Source organism: Hoplias malabaricus, chromosome 2, assembly GCF_029633855.1.
Source record: "Hoplias malabaricus isolate fHopMal1 chromosome 2, fHopMal1.hap1, whole genome shotgun sequence".
In the NCBI taxonomy this organism is placed as follows: Eukaryota; Metazoa; Chordata; class Actinopteri; order Characiformes; family Erythrinidae; genus Hoplias; species Hoplias malabaricus.
In genome coordinates this window covers 68792986-68803433 of record NC_089801.1, presented here as the reverse complement: position 1 = coordinate 68803433, position 10448 = coordinate 68792986, and the positions used below count along the sequence as shown (strand labels likewise).

Genomic DNA, 10448 nt, shown 5'->3' with positions numbered 1-10448 from the left:
GAATGCTTTTATTACGCAAGTTTAAGAGCAGAGTTGGGACAACAGCTCAATGTAAAAACACCAAGGCTTTTAATGAGGGCAGCCAGGGCCTATTAGGGAAGGCTTGGGACTGAAAGATTTATGGCTTGTTCCCCACAACCAGCTGGAAAATTGGGGCCAGAATGAGTGAGGGAACAACACTGTCTCCTCCCTTAACATCCACAGCTGACACACCCTTAAGCAAGACACCTAAAATCCAACTGCTGCCCCAACTGAACTCCGGTAATGGCTGCTTGCCGCTCTGAGTGTGTGTGTGTGTGTTGACTGTGGAAGACACATTTTATTGTACAAATAAATGCATGTTTATGTTTGGGGAAATACACTGGATGGGCATGGATGGACTCATAATATGAGTTGTGTTGTTAGTTGTACCAATAAGCAAACATTTAAAGTCAAATGGGCCAATGTAAACCCAAAAATGACTCATTTGAAAAAATGACCAAATGATATTTAGACAATGTGGGACATATTTGAAGCTTTATTGATTTTTTTTATATTATTTGTGAAAGTCTAATGCTTGTTAGACAAAAAAAAACAGCTCTCTCCCAACTCATTTTCTAATTTCCCATTGGGATTAATACAGTTACCAACTACATACAACATATCAGGAGTTAATCACAGATTTTCATAGACACTTTCAAAAATCCCTTCCCCAACATGACAAGCCTCGGCCTGAAAGAGAAACAATATTTTACATTATCACCAACATTTCACAAAATAGCATATAGTGAACAAGTTTGATGAATTTAGATTTTGACCAACCTTTTCCTCAGAGGTGTGCTTCTCTGTGCTTTGCTTTCTAGCCTCATCCACACTGAGCACATCATAAATAGAGACCGGTCTGGGTTCAAGAGACTGAGAGAAGAAAGGGGGATACAAATCTGACAATGAAATTATAACTCACTGCTTACCAATTTAGAGCATGTTAGTTATGTCCATTCATTCATTATCTGTAAGCGCTTATCGAGTTCAGGGTCACTGTGGGTCCAGAGCCTACCTGGAATCATTGGGCGCAAGGCAGGAATACACCCTGGAGGGGGCGCCAGTCCTTCACAGGGCAACACACCACACTCACACACTCACACCTACCAATGTGTGTTTTTTGGACTGTGTGAGGAAACCGGAGCACCCGGAGGAACACAGGGAGAACACACCACACCCCTGACAGACAGTCACCCGGAGGAAACCCACACAGACACAGGGAGAACACACCACACTCCTCACAGACAGTCACCCGGAGGAAACCCACACAGACACAGGGAGAACACACCACACTCCTGACAGACAGTCACCCGGAGGAAACCCACACAGACACAGGGAGAACACACCACACTCCTCACTGACAGTCACCCAGAGCGGGAATCGAACCCACAACCTCCAGGCCCCTGGAGCTGTGTGACTGCGACACTACCTGCTGCGCCACCGTGCCACCCATGTTAGTTATGTATATATCAAAAAACAAATCACAACAAAGGCGTATTAGATAGAATAACGCATTGGAAGTCCCAAAGGCTCTTATTGGTGTAGCATGGTATAACCACATTACACCACTTAAGTTCTGATCTCTACAGATGTGGAAATGACATTCCTGAGGGAAGATTGTTTAATAAAAATACTGTGAGGCTTTATTGTCCTGCAGCCTTGTGTTTCATTTGTTGAGCTTGGTTCACTGAATAAATCCTGACATGTTCATATTCTGCAAATCTTTCGTGACCACAACAATATTGAGCTCTGAATGATTTTAAATGTCTCGAGGCGTTTTGGCGTAAAAACATGTTGCTCAGCAAAGTGCTTCTCAGTTGTTGAGTCACCGGTTTTGAACATGTAAACCTCAGGTTGAGGAATTGTGAATAAGCATCTGAAAATATCAACTCTGCTTTCTGTGGTTTTTTGAAGGGTGTGAATCATAGATTTCTCATATGACATATTGATCAACATGTTTACTGCTTGTGTTGATGTAATGTACTATACTCAGCTAGGAATCTACAAAAATACTCACAACCTACAACTCTACAGGGTGGGCCATTTCTATGGATACACCTTAATACAATGGGAATGGTTGGTGATATTAACTTTCTGTTTGTGGCACATTAGTATATGGGAGGGGGGAAACTTTTCAAGATGGGTGGTGACCATGGCGGCCATTTTGAAGTTGGCCATTTTGAATCGAACTTTTGTTTTTTCAATGGGAAGAGGATCATGTGACACATCAAACTCATTGGGAATTTCACAAGAAAAACAATTGGTTTGAAGGTAACTTTATTCTTTCATGACTTATTTACAAGTTTCTGAGCACTTATAAAATGTGTTCAAAGTACTGCCCATTGTGTTGGATTGTCAGTGCAACCCTCTTCTCCCACTCTTCACACACTGATAGCAACACCGCAGGAGAAATGCTAGCACAGGCTTCCAGTATCCGTAGTTTCAGGTGCTGCACATCTTGATGGTATGGTGTGGTATATGGCGTACAAAGATAGCGGGGCCATTCTTCATCAATGGAAACCTCAAGGCCACTGGATATGTGAAATTGCTACATTATGGTGTGTTTTCCTCTTTATGCACTGAAGCTGGCACGTTCCCTGAGTTTTTCCAGCAAGATGGTGCACCACCACATTATGGGTGTCAGGTCTGAGCATTCCTAGATGAACAGTTTCCTGGAAAGTGGATTGGTCGTCATGGGCCAGTTGAATGGCCCCCAAGGTTTCCCGATCTGACCCCCTGAGACTTTTATCTTTGGGGTCATCTGAAGGCAATTGTCTATGCTGTGAAGATACGATATGTCCAGCACCTGAAACTATGGATACTGGATCCAAAATGGCCGACTTCAAAATGGCCACCATGGTCACCACCCATCTTGAAACGTTTCCCCCTTCCCATATACTAATGTGCCACAAACAGGAAGTTAATATCACCAACCATTCCCATTTTATTAAGGTGTATCCATATAAATGGCCCACCCTGTACTTTGTTCCAGTGCAGCTTTGGCGCTACTGCACCATTGGACATAATCATGCAAAATATTCATCCTCATTCATTCATTGTCTTTAACTGCTTATCCAGTTCAGGGTCACGGTGGGTCTGGAGCCTACCCGGAATCACTGGGTGCAAGGCGGGAATTCACTCTGCAGGGGGCGCCAGTCCTTCACAGGGCCACACACACTCACACATTGTTTTTGGACTGTGGAATGAAACTCATGCAGACGCAGGGAGTCACTCGAAGCGGGGCTCGGACCCACAACCCCAGGACCCTGGAGATGTGTGACAGCAGCACTACATGCTGCACCACCATGCTGTACCCCATGCAATATATATCAATAAAATTTATGCTTCAATTTTCTTCATTGACTCCTTTCATTTCGATCTAATATCTGCTCTTTGGACGATATTTACATTTTTTGTTTTCTTTCTTTGGTCTTGTATTTGTCTTGCTTGTTCAGTTTGTTACATGTTATGTGTGCTTTCGCCAAAAGCTCAAATTCTGATTTTGTATAGTATACACATTTAAATCAAATATGTTCAGTGAATTACATACGCTATTTAAAAAAGTGCATATTACAGAGACAGCAATTCAATCAGTCAGCAATAAAACAGCAAGAGAATAGATAAATGATGAAAATAGAAAGTGAATATTAGGCTCACCGTGTACACTGACTCTGAGTTGGGACTCTGTGTCATCACGCCCACAGGGCTCTCTTTCTTTCTGTCCTTCACCCCATCCCCGACTTTCTCAGGCTGAGGATAACACCAAAATAAACAAAATGAACATTGTTGGTGCAATATGAACAAAAAAAGATCATAGTGCAATGTAAAGCCTAATGTTGCCTTCAAGTGCTTTTGAAATGATAAGAAGAATAAGGAATTACTACAAAATCAAATACATTTCTATTAATGTCACAACTGTAGAAGCAACTCTGAAACGTCTGAACTTGTGATACTTCAGTTTCCAGCATGATAATGACCTTAACCCTTTCATTTGACCAGGGAAATGATGGTTTCCGTGATATATATATATATATTATATTATATATATATATATTTTTTCCTGGATTGAGAAGTTTCTGTTGAACCATGCCAGTCAACCAAAAATACACAATAAACAATAACTGGCAAATACAAATGCACAGTTACTCTGTCTTTCTAAATAAATAAATAACACATCAAAATCACCAGCCTGAGAACAGCAAGATTTCAGAATTGTTTAAAAAAGATTTTGATGAGAAGATCAGCCCTAAAGCATGAAACCAAGTAATTGGCAACTCCCAGCTAAATCCAGTGTACAATCCTTATATATTCTCTGACTCTTCAAACCTTGTGCTAACTCGTACTTGTCGAAAGACCTGGAAACAAAAGTAGTCATTGCCCACAATACAGGGGAATGTAATGAGAAACTAGCCTGGTGTTTCAGCTTGTGTTTCGATGTTCAATGTTTATAAAAATTCCCATTTCAGGTTAACTGTAGAGGCCAAGAGAGATCTGGAAAACCAAGAAAACTCTAGGACAAAACTACAGTGCCAGTCAAATGTTTGGACACACCCACTCAGGGAGGGTTTTTGGGCTATTATCCACATGTTGTGAATGTACAGTACCAATAAATAGTTTGGACATCATCTCATTCAATGGTTTTCTTTGTTTTTTTTATTATTTTCTATGTTGTAAATGAATATGGAAGACATTAAAACTATGAGTGAACACTTAGAATTATGTAGTAAACAAAATAGTTTTAAACAAACCAGAATATGTTTTATACTTTAGATTCTTCTAAGTAGCACACCCTGAGGTCGTCAACTGGAATGGTTTTCAGTGAACAGCTGTGGCCTCGTTAAGAGTTCGCACGCCTTTTTAATGTGTTTGGGACCTTAACTTGGGTTGTACTTGGGTTGTAGGGGCTGGTACACAGTTCTATACAGTGAACAGCCCTATTCCACCAACGACTAATGAGAAGGTGTCTCCAAACTTTTGACTGCTACTGTATATACTTGAAAATTGATGAGAGGGGCAAATTAAAAGCTCTGTAAGACTGACAATAACCCGCAGGAAAGTTTAGCTGAGTCAACATAGTGGTGCAACACACACCATCCCAGTGTGGAGCATTGTTGGAACAAAAATAATTTTATTAGGAATAATAAGACTTACCAGTGACCTTGTCCATTGTGTTGCTATAAAAAGAGCTTGTAAGCAATGATTTCCCCAAAGGGGGTGTAATTATGCACTGACAGGCCAGTTGTATGATTCTGATTATTTAATTTAATGTTCATATAGACAGAGTAACCGTGCACTAGGATTTGCCATAGAATATGATGTTTCATGTGTAATGTGGCCGAGTGTGCTCAAACAATTGCATATGACTGTAATTAAAGCTCCGTAGTTGAATTTACTGGAGCATAAATAATACAGTGGATCATAAAAAATCATAAAGAACCCTTTGTTTGTGACAATTCCGCTGGTAAATAATATATTTAAAAAATCCTAAAAAATAGAAGCACATTAATGTAACATTGAACAACACTAATCTGGAGCCCTAGGGTAGTAGTTGCCATTTGCCTCATACATCACCTTGTGCCATTTAAAGAGCAAAGCAGATCCGATGATACTGAAGAGGAGTAAAATGAAGGTGACTATCAGCAGAGGGATAACACTACTATCTGTTGGAATAATTGCCTCATTTGGCTCATAGCCAACATCTGAGAGAGAGAGAGAGAGAGAGAGAGAGAGAGAGAGAGAGGGAGGGAGAGTGATGTTAGGTGGCCCTTGGCTTAACTTTCAAAAGTTTTTTTATTGCTTAACAATGGCAGCTTCTGCTTAGTGTGTCACAAGACTCAATTCTCACTGGTTTTTGTTCTGCTCAGGGTTTCCTGTTTTTTTTTTTTTTCAGCTGATCTCTAGCCTCAATTGTGGTTTAATACATGCTTATTTATCTTACGGTGGAAACAGATTTGTAAATAAGTAGCTGAATAACAAAGAAGCTCCTTCAGATCCACTTGAACATGCTTTCGTTTTCCAAATATAGAAGTGACTGATGAGTCGCTGAACCTGGACTCCATTTTCACGTCAGTGTTGTTTTGCAGCTCTCAGACAGAGCCAGACTGTACAGACTTGTCCATCTGACCTCTGAATCTAAGGCAGTACGCATCTCAGAGACACGTATAGGATTTTATAGGCCACCCCCCCACACCCAAAAAAAAGAAAAAAAGAAAAAAAAAAAAGAAATATAAGATGAGATGGAAACACATAGGAGACACTTACTGAGATCTACTGCTTCTCAGCTATTTCTTCTGACAAAATGAGAAAGGAATCTCATCAGTCTCTTCTTACGTTTTAGTTGGGCTCTCAGGAAAGCCTCACACTGTGCTCAGGTTTGCTGAGATAATAAAAGGATTATCTGAAACTGAACTTAAGGAAAGACCTCACCTCTCATTCAAGACTAAAACACATCTCAGTTTTAAAGCTGTAAATAACACTGTCATTTTTAACAGGGCCAGAGATGTATCATATCTTTTTTTGTTTGTTTGTTTCCTGAGCCACCAATCAATGACTTCTGAGGACTGACATATTTTTCTGGAAAAAAAAAAAAAACTACTAAAGCCATTCTCAAGATTCAGCTGGAGTCAATCACACTGTGTTAAGTTGGCAGGAAAAATCCAAAACTGATACTAATTGCACATTCAAAAAAAGGGGAAATATGATTTCCTCCCACAGTCCAAAAACACACGTTGGTTGGTGGATTGGCGACTCAAAAGTGTCCGTAGGTGTGAGTGTGTGAGTGTGTGTTGCCCTGTGAAGGACTGGCGCCCCCTCCAGGGTGTATTACTGCCTTGCACCCAATGATTCCAGGAAGGCTCTGGACCCACCATGACCCTGAACTGGATAAGCGGTTACAGATAATGAATGAATGAATGAATGCTGTTAACACAACAGAGCTGGAGAAAAAGCCCAAAAATGATAACTTCATAAACAAAAGAAAAATGTGCATGATTGTATGTCATACTTGTTAAAATAAAGTTCTTTTTCCCATTTGATTTCTATACATTTGCTAAAAAATGTAATTCATAAATATAAAATGATACATTTATATCAGTTATACTAAGGTATGTATTGTCGCTTTTAGTTCGTGACATTGTTTGAACACAACAGGTGTCCTTCATATTGTGTAACTGCTCCACAGTTACTTGGAATAAAATAATTTTTCATTGACTTCCATTGAAAGTTAACAACATTTTATTCCTTCTCCTGTAAAGTTGCATAAACATGACTTGAAAGTATTTGAATTTGTCTTGAAGTCAGTGTGAATCAGGACATTGTAAGGGTCTCTGTGTTACCTGAGAATTTCCAAACAATAAATAAATAAATAAAATATGCGGAAATGTGCAGAAAAATGCAGATACAAGGTTTTGTCATGACTGTAACTGTAATCAGACGTATCTATACTCATTATTGGTCGACTTATCCCTGGTGTGTACAACTAACTCACCTCGCACAAGCACAACAAAGTAGAATTTCTCTGATGGGTTAGACGTTTTGCAGAAATATTCTCCAGAGTTGGAGCTGTTATGCATGGTCATATTCACCACCGTGTTAACACCTCTAGCAGAATCCCCTGCTTTATATGTATGTTTCCATATTTCTTGTGTTTTCTGGTAGCAAGAGGCAGTACTGCTGCTGTTGACTGGAACTTTGAAACTGAGGTGGAAGAAGAGCGTCTCTTTAGCAAGCGCCACACTAGTTCTGTTTTTCACCACAAGGGCACCTTTAACTGCAAAAAGAAAAAATTCACAAACACACTGTAGTGGAAAACAGACCCAAAACATGTTATTAAATACAAAATAGGGTATAAGATGTTAGCTGGCTCTGAATACAGCATTCGGAGACCTACATTGTTCTCCCATTTCTAAACATCCCTGGTCAGAACAACCACCTGTTTCTTTCAATGAAAATGAGACACAGCTCAGTCCAGCAGTTGTCTTCTCCTCAAATCGTTCTTCTCCTTTCTTGTTTTTGTTCAGTACTCCTATTTCACCATGCTTATAGTCTGTTTAACTTAGTTTAACCTCATATTTGTGCTCTCACATAAATGCAGGTCCAGCATTGTGACTTGAGATACTTAGGTAATAATAATTCACAAGGTAGTATTTCTACAATAAAAATATAGCTTCAAAATCATTATGATGCTCCATTGTAATAAGGAGAATACAGCTTCTGTTGTTGCTATTCCGAGCTCAGCATTGCAGAAACTGCACTAGGTAACTTTTGGAGGAGGATAGGAAACCACCCCTGCACCTTGGTTTCAGGACAATGCTGTAAAAATGGTAGCAGAAGCCCAGGAGCCAAAATATCTGAAGCAGGACATAATCATAATGGCTCATTATCAGATTGACCACATGAAACTGACTGTTTTAGAGTTAGTGGGTTGTAGGTGATACAGACACATGAATTTGTTTGCACATGCACTGAAAAAGTGCTTTATTTATATTATTTCATTTATAATATTACTTATTATTGATCAATAAAAACAGATCTTTAAGGCTTGTAAACCTTTGCATACTGTTATACAGTTGAATCAATTGGTAACTACACAAAGACATACACTAAATATTAAAGGAACAAATCCTGAGAGATATATGTGTAGTTCATCAGTTTTACTAAAAAAAAATAAGTGGAAAAAAGGGTTTATACATGTGATACACTTAGGCCACATTCTCACTGATGCTTGATTCTATTTCATTAAAGAATTAAGAATTGAGTCATATTTTCATCTATGACATCACAGAGATGTGGTGAAGCGGTGATTAGTCTGCGTACATTGAGTGTTTTACGTACATTTACATCACACGACTCAACTAAACAGATTTTAGGATCAGAATTTTCGGTTTTAAAATTAAATTTCTAATCCGGCTTAAAACAGTGGATATAAGTTAGTAAGAGGGTGTATGAGAGTGGAGTCACTATCTCCAAAGGTACTGGCACTTTTTCCCAAAGATTTCCACTGACGCAGCCCAAAATGACTCACACTATTTGGAAACATTATGACGGGATTATCCAAACCCAGTCCCGTACAGTTTAGAGGTTTATATGTAAAGTCAATTCTACCTCATACATTTTGAACATAGTATAAATACATATCAAAGTATAAAAACAGCAAAACAGTTTACATACCTTCACCCTTGTTACAGCAACATAGCAGGAAAATGTAGAAAATCACAAACATGCTGTTGCCCCAAGCAGTGCTTTATTAAGGGATTGCAATGGTCTTTGGTATGTTATCACTGCATAGAACTATCCTCAGATTAAAAATAACTTGTGACCACAAGCCGTCAAACTACAGGAAATGAGTTATGACACAGAAGAAACTACTTTACTACCTAAAAAAAGCTAGAGCTTAACCAGAACCTACTTGACAAATATTGCTCAAATATATTTTGGCTGTTGAATTCTAAATGAAACCCTGATCATATTTCTGACCCTTGAACTCCAGCCAGAACTCAAAATCTACAGAAATTGATGTCTGCCTCAACAACATGAAACCGGCTTCACTCTCAAAGGGTGAAGTGTCACAAGACTTTATTCTCTTTCTCTCATGCAATCCCTTCCAAACATGTTCCTCTTTCTTTTCTTTTCATCATCACAGGCCTTGCTTCCTCTGCTATTTCTTGGGGTGAAATAAATCTATGGTCACTGCTGATAATAAAGAGCATAGTAAATATGTGTGCACTTAATTATGGGGCAATTAATAACTCTCTCTCTCTCTCTCTCTCTCTCTCTCTCTCTCTCTCTCTCCATTATTCAGGCTAACATTGCCCAATTCATATCACACTTTAAATTTAACTAGTTTAACACCATATCCCATTGAACAACGTTCATCAAATGTAATCAATCGACTAAGACACACTAGGGATCTGAAAGCTAATGTTAATCTTTTGTGGAATAAACCTGTCATCATTAAAACCGATTGCAGTTGTTAGCATTTCCGGTCACGTGCTCACACTGCCACAACCAGTGTTAACCCTGTACATTTTTAGCTAATTGTTGTGGCACCTTAAAATATTAATATAGCATGAAAGCCTCTAATCGACTGGATTTTTAATGTGGAATTTGGTGTAATTTTGTTCACACAAATAAAGTGTAAATAAGTTGTAAATTTGGCCACACGATGGCAGTAGTATATTAATGCCTAAGCTTGTCTCATATCTTTCCACATATAAATTGCCACAACAAATACTTTCCTTGTCAAATCATTCTCACATTGTTATTTAATACCACAGCTGTCCGAAAACAGGCCTTCACATTCCTCTATTTGGAGAATATAGGTTGTTTTTATACTGTACATTTGTATGGTGTATACTGTTTTATGGTCTCATTAAGAAATGTATCTGGGCATGGTGATAAACACGTATACACATTCACTTTACATCAAG

At 38.9% G+C, this 10448-nt stretch overlaps 1 protein-coding gene across 1 annotated transcript; it reads right to left on the bottom strand.

Moving 5' to 3' along the window:
• Positions 1–520: 520 nt before the first annotated feature.
• si:ch211-243a20.4 (NFAT activation molecule 1) lies at positions 521–9944 on the bottom strand. The gene is made up of 6 exons (XM_066662214.1): positions 9190–9944; positions 7508–7789; positions 5593–5720; positions 3679–3771; positions 802–894; positions 521–711 (listed from the first exon to the last, which is right to left on the bottom strand). The coding sequence occupies exons 1-6, from the start codon at positions 9239–9241 to the stop codon at positions 655–657; spliced, it is 705 nt and encodes a 234-aa protein (XP_066518311.1). The 5' UTR covers positions 9242–9944; the 3' UTR covers positions 521–654.
• Positions 9945–10448: the final 504 nt, after the last annotated feature.